At 44.1% G+C, this 17,111-nt stretch overlaps 1 protein-coding gene across 2 annotated transcripts; it reads right to left on the reverse strand.

Moving 5' to 3' along the window:
- Window positions 1-5,252: 5,252 nt before the first annotated feature.
- On the reverse strand, window positions 5,253-17,052 carry raf1a (Raf-1 proto-oncogene, serine/threonine kinase a). 2 transcript variants are annotated; one of them, XM_034537913.1, is made up of 18 exons: window positions 16,578-17,052; window positions 14,482-14,708; window positions 14,204-14,316; window positions 13,950-14,052; window positions 13,691-13,848; window positions 13,281-13,370; window positions 11,401-11,554; window positions 10,857-10,976; window positions 10,673-10,697; window positions 10,033-10,142; window positions 9,539-9,656; window positions 8,692-8,776; window positions 8,415-8,591; window positions 8,278-8,324; window positions 7,800-7,918; window positions 7,554-7,685; window positions 6,566-6,700; window positions 5,253-6,474 (listed from the first exon to the last, which is right to left on the reverse strand). In XM_034537913.1, exons 2-18 carry the CDS (start codon window positions 14,680-14,682, stop codon window positions 6,334-6,336), a joined length of 2,028 nt encoding a protein of 675 aa, XP_034393804.1. In that variant the 5' UTR covers window positions 14,683-14,708; window positions 16,578-17,052; the 3' UTR covers window positions 5,253-6,333. The 2 variants fall into 2 exon arrangements, with proteins under 2 accessions (XP_034393804.1, XP_034393803.1); XM_034537912.1 differs by lacking the exon at window positions 10,857-10,976.
- Window positions 17,053-17,111: the final 59 nt, after the last annotated feature.

The following is a 17,111-nucleotide window of genomic DNA, read 5'->3' on the forward strand; positions in this document are numbered from 1 at the left end:
ATCGACTGTAAAAAGAAAATCTGTACCGTTTTTTTTCTTCCAAAAACAATTTATTTGTTATGGTATATAATATGTTCGGCAAGCTCTGTGTGCAATTCTTTTTTCCAAAATGTTTAAAAGTGCCATCGTATCTGTGAGCGTATCCTTGTGAAAAGCCATGCCTGCGGCTTTATGGGTGTGTTGTTCTGTTTAATAAGAATTATGCCATGGCATTAATTTACAAGGGAGCCCCCCCTCCCCCCCTCCGGCTGCATGGTTAGACCATCGGTTCAGTGGTCGTGATTGAATATCTGATAAAAATGATTATACGTGTTTATTTGGCCGTTGTGCGTCGAGGGGGGGGACTTATATCTTCAGACCCGCAGGACTGTAACTATGGCAACTCGCTAAATATGTGTACTTTTAAAAACCGGTGTTGGACTGTTTAAAATCAAGATCAGAGTACAATATATATTGTGGAAAGAAAACATTCCTTTCTGCATATTTCCTCTCTGTCACTGGCAATAAAGTTTCCTTTGCAATATTTGGTCCGTGTCCTCACGTGTGTGTGTGTGTGTGTGTGTGTGTGTGTGTGTGTGTGTGTGACGTCGTAACGTTATTTATTCAGGAAACACTCGTGGTGGTCGAGACCGTTCCTCTCTTAACAGAACCACACACACACATTGCTTCCAATGCATGACGTGCATATCTGTGCTGTGGTCCGTTGTGATCCGCTTTGTTTGTGTGTTTATTGTTGACGTGTCCGTCCCACACTGATCCGTGTTTGTGTGTCAGAACATTTCAAAACTGTGCATTTCATCACTCGGTCTTCATCGTCAAGACGCCCGAATATCACAAATATCTCTTGTGCGGAAGTTAGGCGGTCCGGTGGAACCCCCGAGGGTTGCTTTCACTAAAGGGCCTGCGGGGTGTGAACCCGAGGGTCAGCCCGACAGCACCGCGTTCTCAGCACGCGAACCAAGAACCTACAGTAGCACCAAGAACCTACAGTAGCACCAAGAACCTGCAGTAGAACCAATAACCTACAGTAGAACCAATAACCTGCAGTACAACCAATAACATGCAGTACAACAAATAACATGCAGTAGCACCAATATCCTCCAGTACTACAGTAGAACCAATAACATCCAGTAGAACCCATAACCTACAGTAGCACCAATAACATACAGTAGCACCTAGAACCTACAGTAGAACCAAGAACCTACAGTAGAACCAATAACCTACAGTAGCACCAATAACATACAGTAGCACCTAGAACCTACAGTAGAACCAAGAACCTACAGTAGAACTAAGAACCTACAGTAGAACCAATAACATACAGTAGCACCAATAACATGCAGTACAACCAATAACATACAGTACTACAGTCGAACCAATAACATACAGTAGAACTAAGAACCTACAGTACTACAGTAGAACCAATAACATACAGTAGAACTAAGAACCTACAGTACTACAGTAGAACCAATAACCTACAGTACTACAGTAGAACCAATAACATACAGTAGAACTAAGAACCTACAGTACTACAGTAGAACCAATAACATACAGTAGAACTAAGAACCTACAGTACTACAGTAGAACCAAGAACCTACAGTAGCACCAAGAACCTACAGTACTACAGTAGAACCAACATCCTACAGTAGCACCAATATCATTCAGTACTACAGTAGAACACAGAACCTACAGTAGCACCAAGAACATACAGTACTACAGTAGAACCAAGAACCTACAGTACTACAGTAGAACCAAGAACCTACAGTAGCACCAAGAACCTACAGTACTACAGTAGAACCAAGAACCTACAGTACTACAGTAGAACCAACATCCTACAGTAGCACCAATATCATTCAGTACTACAGTAGAACACAGAACCTACAGTAGAACCAAGAACATACAGTACTACAGTAGAACCAAGAACCTACAGTACTACAGTAGAACCAACATCCTACAGTAGCACCAATATCATTCAGTACTACAGTAGAACACAGAACCTACAGTAGCACCAAGAACATACAGTACTACAGTAGAACCAAGAACCTACAGTACTACAGTAGAACCAATAACATACAGTAGCACCAAGAACCTCAGAATATCAGACGCTCATGAATAAAAATAGTCAGGCGGTGAGACTGCCAGAGCTCAGGAGGAGTAGACGCGCCTACGCCTACACACACACACACACACACACACACGCACACACACGCGCACACACACACACGCACACACACACGCACACACACACACACACACACACACACACACGCACACACACACGCACACACACACGCACACACACACGCACACACACACGCGCACACACACACACGCACACACACACGCACACACACACACCACAGGAGAAGACACCACGACATTAAGTACTTACTGTGATGCTTTTTTTGTGCCTCAATGACTGATGTTCAAGGTTTATGTACATCAACTTAAGTCATTGGGATATTAGTGGAAACTCTTTACGGATGATACACAGATGACGTTTCACCAGAATTCATCTTTCACATCCGTCTGTTTCTGCCTCAATTTCTGAAAATGATAATAAGTTCAACACATTAATGTAGAATGAACACATCGAGCAGTCGTCTTTGTTGTTATTTTTCCGTAATAATAATCAACGCATGATGGATTGAAGTGACACCGTGAGACGAAGCAGGAAATGAGGTTCGGATTAGTGAATTAAAATAAAATTTGATTAAACCTTTTATTCAATTATTGATTCGTGAGATAAACAATTTTGTAGACTTGAAGAAGGCACATTGCCAACCAAATCTTTATTAATCACTTCTACCGCATTGAAAGATATCTCTGTTGGACAGTTGCCCAGAAACTTCATCGTGACATTACTTGTTCAGTTTTATTGCCTTGTAATTTTTTGCTTTTGCAGTATCAGACCGCATTAAAATGTCCCATCAAATCTGTAATTCTTCCAACACTTCCTTCTACCTGAGCTACCTTCACCGACAGCACCATGGAACACACAGCATAGATATATATATATATATATATATATATATATGCATTTATTATAAATGTCTTTTTAACGCTCTTTATTCCTGCACTGCTTTGTTGTTGTTGTTTTTTACACAATGTAAAGACATTCTGAGACCGTAAAGATCCCCTTTAAAAAGACATACAGTTGTGTATGTTATGGTTTGTTTTTTTCTTGCTCCGTCATTGAAAAATTAAAGAATTTATGAATATTCGATATGTTTGTTGAACCACTGGACACAAGCTGTCTCCGACTTCACGCTTGGATGTCTCTCTGTGGGAGACGGAATATGATTAAGTGGCCTCCCGGGTGGCCTTAAAATAGAGAAGACACAACTCAGTTCAATGATATTTGTACGGCCCGATATCAGCAGCACACGACATCTTCTGTCCTCCAGGAAAGAAAAAAAATAAAGAACTCAACAAGTAGTCGACGTGGCTGCAGGGGCCCCTCGTTGTGCCGATGGGATGCTGGAGCCTGATGATGAATCACACTGTAATTGTGCAAATTCATGTTGTTTGCATTATGGACAGATTTTGTGCAAACATCTGCCACAGATGACATGTGTTCATCATTACGTATTCAGGATGCTTCCAGATGGTGCAGATGTTTTATGTTCTTCTTCTTCTTCTTCTTCTTCTTCTTCTTCTTCTTCTTCCACGTGGCCCAGAGGACAGTAAAAGTCACAGAAGACCTCGGGAGGAGGGACACTTCCGTCTAGACTCCTCCTCCCAGCTGTCTGTCACGCCGCTGCACATCACAGAGGGAGAGAAAAACGCCTCCATCCCATAATGAGGGGGGAAGAATGTAAAAGGTGCAGATTTATAAACACATCAGGCGTCATTGCATCTCTTGTTATGTACCCTATTATTATATTTCTGAAATAACACATTATTTTTTGAAGTGGAACAAACACCTAAAACATCATGTCACGCTTTCAGGGCTTTATACGTTCTGTAAACAACCCAGTGGACATACAGAGCTTCTTGCTGCCATCTGTTGGTAGAGTTGAAGCACGGAGGGCGTTGTCTTCCCAAGTATGGGAAATCACACACACACACAGAGTTTGTGCACCTTTAGAGGGGCCCAGGCCCTAGATTGAGAACCACAAGACTAAACTAGCAAGCTGCATATAAAGTAGTTCAAACACTGACGTGCTTCTTTTCAGTGGGACATTCTTCTTAATATTTTAAGTACATTTAGCAAATACTAATGTACCCAACTAAGGGTTTTAATGTGGAGTATTTCTTAAATTGTCGTAAGGGTTCTTATATTTAGTACAAGTTGTCTTTCTATTTAGTTTGTTTATGCCTTATGAAAAGCGTCTTTGAGTGTCTAGGAGCACTATATAAAATCAAAGTATTATTATTATTATTATTATTATTATAATACTTAAGGATGATGGTTTAAATAAAGCACAACCCTTGCAGGAGATCCTGGAGGAACACCCGCTAGATGGAGCCATCGTGGGCCGTGGCTGCAGAACCTTTTGGGGGCTCTGCTGGGGTTTTTTTCCAAGCCCGTGAGGCTCGTCAGAATGCAGAAATAGAACCGATAAAACACACTCAGCAAAAAAAAGTTTGTAAAAATAGCCGTCTAGTGGTCAGCCGATGGCCACGCTCTCATTACGCTGCACCGCTTTGTGGTGACATCGGGTCTATTTCACCACCTGTGATAAGGCCTTTTGAGACGTGATCAAATAAGGTTTTAAAAAAAAAAAGAGGCTATTTAAAATCATTAAAAAAAAGGGCCACGAACATATTTAGAACACAGCAAATATTCCAATATTTACTCTACATTTGAACCATGTCAAGCTCTCCTGCCCAGCTGGACTACACGTTGCATGTTTACACAAAAAAAAAAAAATATATATAACCGTCCTCTCTTTCCACCACATGTCCTTGCCCCCCCCCCCCCTCCCCCTCCCCATGAGTGTTGTTCCACTGAGCCTGCCAGTGGCTGTGCAGCAGCAGCAGCCATTGGCAGGATTCCCCGGTGGCGTGTCTGGACTGGATCCCCAGGGAGTTTACACCGTGTTGCCACTGCTACTGCAAACATCTCACCCACCAACTAACTCTTGCCCATGTGTGGGATTAAGGAGAGATAATAATAATAATAATAATAATAATAATAATCATCATCTGGAGGTCCGCTTCCAAAATGACGCTCAGGTGGCATTACCAATACAGCATTCAGCTTATTTTTAAAAAATCCTAATAAGAAGCAGGAAAACATAACAAACGTCTTTTGGCAAAAGAATTTAACTTAATTTTATTAAAATATCGAATAGACAACTCTCTCACCAAAGTACACAATACCATGTTTAACCTCCTGAAAGAGACATCAAAAGACAACGGATACAAATTAGGGGTTTTTTTTCCAAATCATTTTAAACATTTAAGACCACCTGACGATGAGGAACCGATAAGAACGCGTCTACAGATCGTTTTACTCGGAGCCACGAAGACAACGTGTAGACTGTGGAAACATAACCATTGCTTTTGCTAAAAAATAATATGCAAATTCAATTATTTTTTTATGCTCGCTGTCCAATATGACCCCCCCTCCCCCCCCCCCATAAAAAGAGACAATTAAGGAAAAAAAAAAAAAAGGACAACAACTTCCCACATTTACGCCATCATCATTCAAGACAATGCAAAATCAACTACTACTGTGCAACTAAATGGACTACATCCAACGGCTTTGTTTGTGATAACAAGGAGGAGGAGAACTGTGCGGGATCTGAGTCCAGGCTTCGTTTCCTCTTAAGGCATATAAGCTTTTAAAAAAAAGAAAAGAAAGAAAGGTCCTCTTCATCAGAACCCAGGACAGCCAGATAAAAAAAAAATTTTTTTAAAAAAAAGGGGTGTCCTTCACGTCACAGAACCCGAACCAAGAGAGACGCACATCCGTCTTCCTCTTGAGCTTCCTTCAGTGTCCATTTCCTCGTTGTCTTAGATAGTTGTGCAAGCATGTATTTACAATTTTTTTAAATTTTTTTTTTTTTTTTAAACCAAATGCATCGCCACCGTGGAGCCGCTGCATACTTCTTAATACGTGCAGTGATAAGCGAGGCACCCGCCTCCGTGTGCGTCTTAAGCCCGCCTCGTCCCACTGGAATCGCTCACTTCCTTCCCAAAAAAAAAAAAGAAAGTAGATCCTCACATATTCAAATTGATTAGCGCGGGTTTATGTATGATTGCGTGTACATGGTTACGTCTAGATTTGCGTCATCTGTATGTAAAGAATTTGGGGCGTCCTGAGCATTTGGACTATTTTGGATATTTCAAAAAAAAGGAGGAGGAGGAGCTGTGCCGTCTGAACCTCTAGAAAACAGGCAGTCTGGAGGAGGTCAGAGTACAGATATTGATATCCTCCGTGTGAGAGGCTCTGTGCAGGGACGGTTCTGAGGCACTGCGGTTTATCTTAGGCAGGGCATGCTGGAGAAGCTCAATGGAGGACAAGATCTGAGAAGAAAAAGAACCAAAAAAAAAAATGCATAAGAGGGATAACAAATTGAAGATGAATTAAAAGAAAAACTTTTAGACGGTGCTTCACCTGAGGGAAGAGGGGCCTCTCGTCTTTGGACTTCTTGATGCAGTCGACCACCAACCTTTTCATGGCTTTGGGGCAGTTTTTATAGAGCTTGCTGAGGTCCGGGGACAAATAGCCTCTTCCCACCATGAAGATAATCTGAGAGGAGGGCGGAGTCACAGACAGCACATGAGACAGGCGTTGACCTATTGACCCACAGTACGACACGCCTGATGAATCCTAATATCAGGAGTCCAATCTCAGAGATATATTTTTAGAAACGCAGCCAGTGAGTCGAAGGCGACGAGCGTCTAAAAAGCGTGCAGGCATGCGTGTGCGTGGCGCTGCAGAGATGAATGCACGATCGGGGTGCTCCGTGTGCTCGCTAGCGCGGTCGGTGGATCCCCGACGTCGTTTATGGGCGACACTTTGCACGTCGGCGACTTCGGCCTATTTTGAAAACAGACGCAGTGAACGGAAACCGAACAAGGAGCCGAGGTGCGATCCAGACCAGGTCTCGTGGCCAATGCGCGGGGGACGAAAAAGAAAACGCAGACACGCACATCCACCCCTTTTCCTCACATGCAAACAGGGTTGTGTTACGGTGGGGGGGGGGGGGGGGTCTAAAATTAGGCCAGTGGCTCCAGGACGCCTCTGTTCCGTATTGGGCCTCAGGCCAGCACCACAACCCTTCGAGAGCTTCGGCACTTGTCTCGACTGTGGCTGACTTCTGATTTACCGGACCAGGTCTAACAAAAAGTAGCAAAAACGTGCAACCGAACTTGCAAGTTTGCACAGATTGATTATGCCAAATAAAAACAATTGCTGGGTGTATGTGGGATCAAGAAACCATTAGGTGCATTTCCATCAACCGGTTTGGAGCGAATAAACTGGGCGACGGCGTAGTCTGGCCAGAAGTTGGCGCTACAGGCTGTAATCCTCCAGTAGACAGAAGTGTCGATCTGTCCGCTTGACCCCACGTACGAGTAAGACCAGGAGAGAGGGACTTTACCTGATCTCTCGTTGCTATCAGGGAGTACGGGAGCTCTCCCGTCATGAGCTCGAAGAGAACGATTCCGTAGGAATAGACGTCAGACTGGAAGCTGTAGGGGTTGTTATCCTGCATCCGGATGACCTCGGGAGCCTGCGGCCGTACGGAGGAAAGAAAAGAAAAAAAACCCGCAAAGGATTACATTTCCGGGTTTCTTTCCATCTTCATGTCTTGGACATACTCGTCTTATTTGCTGCGTTCACTCACCATCCAGAGGATGGATCCGGAAGGCTGCTCCACTTGATGCGAGCCGCTCCATCTGGCCTTCACCGTTGCCAGACCAAAGTCCCCGATTTTCACCGTTAGCCCTTCGTGCAAGAAGATGTCTACGCTGCCGTCAAGGAATCACAGCCAAAGCCCGCTGAGGAAACACAGGTCCTGACAAGTGCGGGGATTAAAGTGCACGGGATTAAAGTGCACAGAGTGCTTTTCACACACACACACACACACACACACACACACACACACACACACACACACACACACACACACACACACACACAACACACACACACACACACACACACACACACACACACACACACACACACACACACACACACACACACACACACACACACACACACACACACACACACACACACACACACACACACACACACACACACACACACACACACACACACACACACACACACACACACACACACAATGGAAAGGATACTGTTGGACTTCATGTCCCGGTGAATGATGTTCTTAGCATGCAGATAGCTAGAAATGAGAAAAAAAAGAATGGGATTATTATTATACCGACATCTGGGTTCCTATCGATTCAGTTTATCTCCACTTGTGAGGACTCACTCCATGCCCTGAGCCGTCTGCCTGGCGATGTCTATGAGCTGGATGATCTTGAAGTTTGTCTCCAGGACGTGAATGTGTTGGTAGAGGCTGCTGCCTTCACACCACTGGGTCACAATGGCCAGGTTGTCCTTCGTCATGTAGCCCATGAACAACAGGATGTTGACGTGTCGCGTCTTCCTGCGACCAGAGGCAAGAGGGCAAGATATGGTCAAGGTTTTGCAAAGAAAAAAATTAATTAAAAAGGAAAAGAAAACGCTAAATCGGTGACATTTCTTACCTCAAGACCGCCACTTCATTCCTGAACGCCTGAAACTGCTCTGGTGTGGGGTTAGTGACCTTTAAAATCTTCACCGCTACGTCACCTACAACAAAAATACCCATAAAGATCCACTGTGAGCTCAGATCAAATGCAGCGCTGCATGCAGGGGATCATTTTAAAGTGTTTAGTTAGTAGTATGAACACAGGTTAGATTTGCTCCCTTACATGTATTCAAATAATTATTTTTAGTAAATTGTACTTCTTAAAGTAGTTTTAATGCAGCATTCTTTCTTTTGTTTTTACTGTTACTTTAGAAGATTTCAGGGAAATCTTTACTTTTATTGCGCTACGGAGTTCTGGCTTTGCGAGACTAACTGGTCCCAGATCTGCCGGCGCTCCCGAAAAGCCACGCCTCCACGTGACCCTCTGCTCAAAGCAGGGGGAGGATGAAAGCGGTGGCGTTTTCAGACACTTCAACGTGAACGGGCCAACGTGAGACGAGTGAACGGGCGCGCTAAGCTTTTGGTTTGCGAGCGCTGGTCTGAAGTCAGCACATCAGAGAACCGTCTGTCGTGGTGATGCCAACTAGTTTAATATCACAAAACACGCAGTGCATCGTGCTCCAATACTACCGCTTTCTGTTGTAATCTAAATATCATTCTGTAGCCATTATGCACAAAAAAAAAACAAATAAAACATGCTTTGATTTCACGTAGCCATCATAGATAATGTTTCAACTACAGATAGTCTCCTTCATTTTGGTAACATTACTTTTACTTGGGTACAGTTTCGGACTACCTGACCCGCCTCTAGTGCTCGTGGTCACACCTGAATGTGCCCTGCCCCATGTGACATGCATTCCTACCGTGCCATTTCCCTTTGTACACGGTCCCAAATGAGCCCGAGCCGATGCGGGAGTTCAGATACACCTCGCTGGCCTCGATCTCCCAGTAGTAACTGGAGTCCCGCTTGTCCCGAGGCCTCTGGATGACCAGAAAATCAAGAAGGTGCGACACAGAGACGCTTTATTGCCAAGTATGTGGCACGCATGTGGAATTTGGCTTGCTGACGGGTGCGTGGCAATAAACATTAAAACACAATATACAATTTCACATTTTCTTAACGTACGTTAAAACGAATGTGTTATAAAAGTGACATAACCGGTTAGCTTTAGCCAGTATTCTGCAAGGTCAAACTGGTCAGAAACACACACACACACACACTTAAGTACTATAACATGTTACTAAAGTAACAAAAATGACTTCCGAAATGTAGCGACTACTTTTTAAAAACAGCTAAAGTTCATGAAACTTTAAAATAAAAAATAATTCTGTATCCAAGAAGAGGCCCGGGACTTACAATTTTATTTTTCTCCTGAGTGTTGAAGGACGGGGCCCTCTCTCGCTGGGAGGGTGGCGGCGCTTTGGACTGGGACCAGCCTGTAGGGCTCTGGCTGGGGGAACTCCCCCCTTCAGGAATACAGAGAGAAGAAGGCAGCACTTTAGGATGGAGGACTTTGGTTTAATACCTACTGCACTACACAGGTGAAACCAGTGTTTTTTTTTCCTAGATGAGATATAAAGAGTTCTCTTTAGGCATTCAGGCTATGCTAGAAAAAGGCAAATACACTACACGGGTGGCATAATGGTGATTATTGATCAATTTGGGACACAACCTTTGACTTTCTCAGTTTTCCTCCTTCATGCTTGCATCAGTAAATGTGCAGCGGACTTCACATTTGAGGATGATGTGCACAAGAACATAAATACTAATAAGAAGAAAAAAAAAGGTCCGGAGAGCCATAATTTTCTCTTTCTTAAATGGACTCGTCACGTGCAGATTAGTCTTGCATCATCACCACGCCACCTCTACTGCTCATCTATTTTTAATGTCTATTGAATATTACGGGGGAGGAAGCTCAATGTCCAGAATGTTGCATCGAAAGGCTGAAGGGAAGGAGTGCGATGAGAAGATCACGTAATGCGGCGCCAGCACTTACCCGAGTCGTGATCACGCATTGCATCCTAGAGAGAGAGGGAGAGAGAAGAAGAACACCACCGTCAGTGTGTTCAAACAGTAAACCGCATGCTGCGGTGTGACTTCAAGTCAAGATGTGAATGCAGATAGCCTGTTTGCAATGGCATGCCATTCAGACCGCACACAGAAACGCTCCGCTTTCTAACCTTTTCGGGACTCTCGGATGAGGCCTCGACAAAAGACTGGGAGAAGTTCACAATACCTACTTTCCTCTTCAGCCAGAATCGGTGGCACCAGGAGCCGGGGGAGGCATTCAGGCAGTCTAGCTACTCCCCAGCAGGGTTTCACAATACAACAGCCCCCCCGGGGGGGGGGGGGGGGAGAGAGAAGAACAGGAGGGGGAAAAGGAAAAAAAAGGGACACGGTGAAGGAAAGTAAGGAAGAGAAGGATGAGGAGAGTGATGCTCAGGTTACTACCTGGAACACAGAAAGTATTCTACAAAGCATGCCAAGGACAAAGTGAGCTGATTATGCAAGAACCAGGACAGTGAAAGACAGAAACTAGAAGTGGACAGGGGGAAGTCGAGTGTTGCAAATGCATAAAGTCAGATGCCATCGAGGGAATAGCACAAAACAGGCGCAACCCCATCCAGGTGGATAGCTTAAAGGAGGTAGAAAGGAGTGCGGCGAAGAGAAATTTGGATCCCTTTCAGGCCACGGGGGTATTTTTTTTGTCTGGTGTGTGGTTACCTCAATCATGCTGCAGTCGACGGGCAGGGTGGTGCTAACCATGTGCACGTTGGGCGTGGAGGTGGAGCGCTGCCTCTGGGAGAGCCAGCCGCCCGCGGGCGTGTAAGGCGCGGCGTAGTTGAAGGCATGCGGGGTGGAATACCGGTGGGCCGAGCTGTGAAGGCGAACGGGGACCAAAAGCATTACGAGAGAGCGCCGACTTGTTTGTTTGTTTACGTTTGCCCTGAACACTGAAATCTGTGATTTATGTCAAACTAGTCAAAGCACTCTGGTTTCGTTTCCTCCCCAATTCAAGAATCATCTGTTTATGCTGTGCCCTCAACTAACTGCCAACCACACATGCAGAAAAAACACACACAAAAAAAAAAACTGTGAGGAAGTAGTTATTGTTTAATTATAATCGTGGCCCATTTTTCTTTGCTAACTTGACCCCCGTCGAGGTATTTTCGCTCTCTGCGTTTGCCAAGGCCTCGTATTGGCTCAGCGGGAGAGTACAAAGCTCAGCAGCCAAATTTGTCAATCGGCAAACAAACCAAATGTCAGCGAGATTTTAGATGTTCCCATTTACAAGCACAAAATCTAATCTAGTCCAAATGTACAAAAGATTAAAAAAAAAAAAAAAAGAAAACATGTGCACAACAACGGCCTTGTTACTGGATGTAGAGCTGCGGGGACAGTGGGAGCCGAATGACGCATTTATAAACTGAGCTCATATATATATATATAAATTTGTTTTTAATCACAGTTATGATCACAGAGGGCACTCCTTGAGAAACAATCTCCCTTCTGGCAACGCAGGACTGCGTTTCAAAAAAAAGGAGCATTTGAGAATCGCTCCGCCTGGAACAACTTGATACTTTGTGAGCGCTAATTTGGCAGCGCAGAGTGCTTTTTAACCATTTTAAGTGCCCCTGAAACAACAGGCCCTTTTCACGCCCCTCGTTACATCAGCACTTGGACTGGTAAGCCCCCGTAAAGCCGAGGACGTCATTAAAAAAAAAAAACAGGGTTTAATTCTACTCGGATTACGATACTTCGCGCGTTTGAGCTACTTCTGTTTTTTTGCAGTCAAGCAGGAGAAATGGCTGAAAGGGGGACGATGGTCCTGGCTCCCTAAACCTGCCTGTGACTCTCCATTTTTTTTTCTACAGCGTGCTCATCCGATGCCTCAATTATATTATCCGGTCCCCTCCTATCCATGTCTACATGGGATGGAAACATTAAAATGAAATGGAGCCGTCTCGTGCAGGAACTATTTTTTCCTTCAACAAATAGTTCATCTTGTGTAACCGGGTGAGGATTTCTGGGAAAAGACTTTTTAAAAGTTTTTTTATTAGTGCTTTGAGCACGCCAAAGCAGAGCGTCATGGCGTCCCATCCTATCGGAGAGAAGGGCAGACGGCTCTCTGGCCAATATCCCCAAAAACTAGCCATCTCACAGCAAAACAATCTAGATTGATAAACAGAACTACGGGGAAAAATATTTATCTTAAGGGGCGAGCCGTCCTTTTAAAAAAAAAAAAAAAGACAAATTCTGCTTCGCAGATGTTTCATGTGGTAGGAAACGCATCTTTACACATTTGGTCGAGCTCAAGGAGACACACTGTGTAAACACAACTTGTGTTTGTTTACAAGAAAACTCCACAGGGCCCGTCCCTCTTCTTCTTCTTCCCTCTGGCCACAAAAAGAAGAGGGCTCACTTAATTCAGCGATGAAAAAAATTAAATAAAAATAAAAAGCATTTCCGTGAAGTATGTGCTGCGTTTCCAAAACGTAGTGTCACTCATACATGTATCATTTGCACCTGGCCAATGTGTTTGTAATAATAATAATATTTTTTTTTTTTTTAAATCACTGAGAAAAACAACAACGTTTCCTTACCTTGGAAACCGCGTTAGGGATTCTCTCATTCGCCGGGACGTCAGCGGGGGCAGCGACGGGGCGCCGCTGTCACCAGGCGTGGGACACAACCTGGAGATAGAGAGCGGACATCTTGTTTCTTACGGTGCTTGATCAAAAAAAGGGCAGCCGTCTGCTCGAGAGTACAGCGGTTGTCAGGTGAAAGAGCTCAACTCATCAATGCCAACGACGCGATCACTATCTGTCATGAGGCCCGCATACACTCTTCTTAGGGCGAGTATGCAAATCCATAAACACGAGCTGAGACAGGAGACCTGTAGTATCAGTAGAACTCGCTTTCCCCGTTTTATCTCAAAACACTAGATTAGCTGATGCACCAATGTCAGATTTGATTAGATTATAAAATACATTATTCTCTCTCTCACACTTACAGGAGTTGTCGGATATTGCTCCAGTCCACACACATGGTGGGCACTTTGGTGCTGCAATGCTCGTGGAACTTGTAGCCGCATGTTTGGCAACGGAAACCATTCAAGAGAAACTTCTGGCAAATATCGCAGAACGCCAGTTTCAGATACGTCTTCCGGACCTAAAAGAAAGAAGGGAAAAAAATGCACAAGATGTTCCTTTAGACACTACACTTTAGTGACTCGAGTGCGAGGGATTACAGCAAATGCGTCAGGTACTCACAAAATTATGCGTCGTCAATGGAACGTGATCTAAAACCTCCACCAGTAGCTCCTCTCCAATCAGGGAGGTGGAGTCAGTGTTCCAATCCATCCGCGATTTTTTACTGTTCGCAATAAAAAAAAATTAACAAAAAAAGAAGGGAAAAAAAAATTACTTTAAAATGAAAGGATATATTAAAATCCAGCGCAATAACTGCGGCAGGTTGGCACGCGGTTCGTGAATTCTCGGATCCGTCAAAGCGGTCCTGCGCTCACCTCCTCTGTCCTGGATGCAGCCTGAAGACGGCACAGCACTGAGGCTGCAGCCCTCTCACCTTTAACGCTTTAATCAGGCAGCTGTGCAGAGTCATACCTGGTCGTACGTTGACCTGAGGGACACAAAAAACACACACATATGAATTCCTCTCATCTGCCTGAGTGCAAGAAGCTCGTACTAGTGAAGTATCTCTGCAGCCTGACTGGAAGTCTGGAAATCAATGCGCCTCCTTCTACCTGCAGGGGAAAATAAATAAATAAATAAAACATGACCTCACCACAGTGCGCTGCTGGTTCGGGAGGTAGACGCGGATAGTGCTGCTAGCCTTGGAGTCGGGCATCTTGCTGTCATCTGAGGAGCGACGCTGGCAAGGAAAGCCCTGGACCAAGGTCGGCGAGAGGCACGGGCCCTCGAACGCGGAGTCCTTCATGCCGAAGCCGTTGCTCAGGGTCTTCCACGCTCCCTGGAGGTGCTCCATTATTAAAGCCAAGTGCACTCAATGGTCTGAGAAGATATGTGTGTGTGTGGGGGTGGGGGGGGGGGGAACGTAAGTAGTTGTTCAAATGCTTGAAAGCTCACATAAAGAATTTAAAATCGATGTCACTGTAGCTCTCTTTCTTCTTTGTAAGGATATTGGTGGTGTGCACCAAAGTGTAAAAACAAACTAGTCTTGTGTTTTTCACGGTTTCCTCATCGTCCTGGATTTAAATAGATTTTCTTTGAAGTAGCAAACACTAATACTACTGTAATTAATTTGTTGTCCAACTGAGAAAAAGAAAAAAATGAAAAAAAAGCAGCTGTGGTCAGATTCCAATGCTGATAGTTTTTTGGGGGGGGATTTTACAGACAGGAAAAAGTAAAAGTAACAAAAAGATAGGTTTGGGTTGTGGCATCGAGAACTCGTTTGACGCAATCTCTAAATATAATGTCAAAACCTTTCAGAGGTGTGACAGGAAAAGAGGAAGAACATGCATGTCCTCAACCGTTCAGTGGTCCTATGTGCTTATTAAACTCTTGGCTCAACTCTGACACTATAATCACATGGCAGTGGCAATTTTAAGAATACCACATGTGCTTTTTTTTCTTTTGGGAGGGGGGGGGGAGAGGCATACAACTAGAAATGTTCCTTTCCTTTGAGAGGGAGCTGCAGTGCAATGTAGACAAACAAACCCACTCAGACCAGGAGGATCTCTGACAACCACAGAGGTCAGTCGGGTTATTTACAGTATGTGCTTTCAACAGACTCTCTTTTTCCTGCACTGTCAGGCCAATGGCAATTAAAACTCAGCAACTTTTAGATGGATTGACACATAAGAATAACTTGCCATTATAATAATACTGGTAAAGTAAATAAAAACATCTGTGAACAGATCATTTGTCAATGTGGCTTGAAAAAAAAAACAACAACAACAAACCAAGTTGGACCTACCCATCAGAAACAAATATGCTGCCTACCTACATAGAATTAATATATATAGTTTTACAGATGCTTCCTTTTCAGTGTGTATACTTTCACTGCAAACCTCCTAATTTACTCCGGTGTGTCCTCCACTAAAAGGCCTGTTGGCACACTGAGGAGATGATTTACTGCGGTTTAGTGGTTAGCTGTCACATCAGACACACCGGAGTGTCAATAGTAGTGAGAGGGAGAAGAAAAAAAAGAAACTGAGGGGGGGGGGGGGGGATTTGGGAAATCGGTGGTGTGTTTCCCACCCTAAAAACCCACCAACACGCTGCAGCAATGGTGTTCACAACAAGTACCTGACATCAAATCATTAACAATAAAAAAAAAAAAAAAAATGTTAAAAGTGACTTCTGCTCCGCATAACAGGTCAGTCAGCTTTAGGAGAGTTTTCTAAGAATAAAAAAAAAGTCTTCCTCAAAATGTAGGTAGGTGAGGCAGGTTAGCGTGTACTTTTTTTTGGGGAGAGGCCCGCTAAACTGGCTTTAAAAAAACGCCTTCATTGAGCTCCAATTAAATCCAACTTCTCGCTAAACGCAGGCCTGCTACAGTAAAGCCTACCTACCGTTGAAGCGCGTGAACGAGATACACAGCAGCCATTAGTGGCTGTGTGTGTTTATATTGTTTTAAATAAGTCCCGGTAGATCCAGTTATTGCTGTAAAATGTGCCTGTAGGGCCCCGAAAGGAGGCGAACTCCTGTCGTGAAGCTTTCACAGCTCGGTTCAGCCTCCATTCAAAAAAAAAAATATATATATATATATATAATAATCTCACTTGTTTCGAGCGATGCATGTCGCGGTCATTCGGCTTATGGAGAAGACCCCCAGTTTTTAGGTTTTTTTAAAAAACAAAACGTGTTCAAGAGCCAAGCTGTGTGTGCGTGTGTGCGGGAGAGTGTGTGTGTGCTTACCAAGAGAAGTTAGAAAAGTTGGGCTCCGCCATAACTTCAGGAAAAAGTGGCGTCGGTGACATCATATTTGCAACGCATTCAAAAGGAAAAAAAAAAAAAGGGAAAAAAAAGAGGAAAAAAAAAAAGAGTCGAAGTTGTCGCAGACCGCGTGCGACTGTGTAGCAAATAATCCGGTAAATGTAGCAAATAATGTTAAGACGTGAAGGTCATATGCGGGGTTTGTTTTTACGAGCCATCGCATATAATAAAAGGAGGAACAGTTGTTGTTGTTGTTGTTTGTTTTTTTTAACTCCCAGTCGTCCTGAATGCGAAAGAAGAAAATCCGTCGGACCCTCAAAGTGACACGGCAAAAAAAAAAAAAAAAGGGATATTCTTAAAGCCCCGCGAGGCCCTTTCAAATTAAAACTCCCAATAAAGTTGCTCGGTGCTTCCTTTTCTTTCTCTCTCTCTCTCTCTCTCTCTCTCTCTCTCTCTCTCTCTCTCTCTCTCTCTCTCTCTCTCTCTCTCTCTCTCTCTCTCTCTCTCTCCTCTCTC

Source organism: Cyclopterus lumpus, chromosome 7, assembly GCF_009769545.1.
Source record: "Cyclopterus lumpus isolate fCycLum1 chromosome 7, fCycLum1.pri, whole genome shotgun sequence".
Lineage (NCBI taxonomy): Eukaryota > Metazoa > Chordata > Actinopteri > Perciformes > Cyclopteridae > Cyclopterus > Cyclopterus lumpus.

Excerpts from the sequence above, each read along its gene's own strand:
- raf1a (XM_034537913.1), bottom strand. The coding sequence starts at position 14,682 with ATGGAGCACCTCCAGGGAGCGTGGAAGACCCTGAGCAACGGCTTCGGC. Across the intron at positions 13,849-13,949 it reads CATTGACGACGCATAATTTT|GTCCGGAAGACGTATCTGAA; the intron begins GTGAGTACCTGA and ends TCTTTCTTTTAG. Across the intron at positions 6,701-7,553 it reads TGATAGCAACGAGAGATCAG|ATTATCTTCATGGTGGGAAG; the intron begins GTAAAGTCCCTC and ends CCCTCCTCTCAG.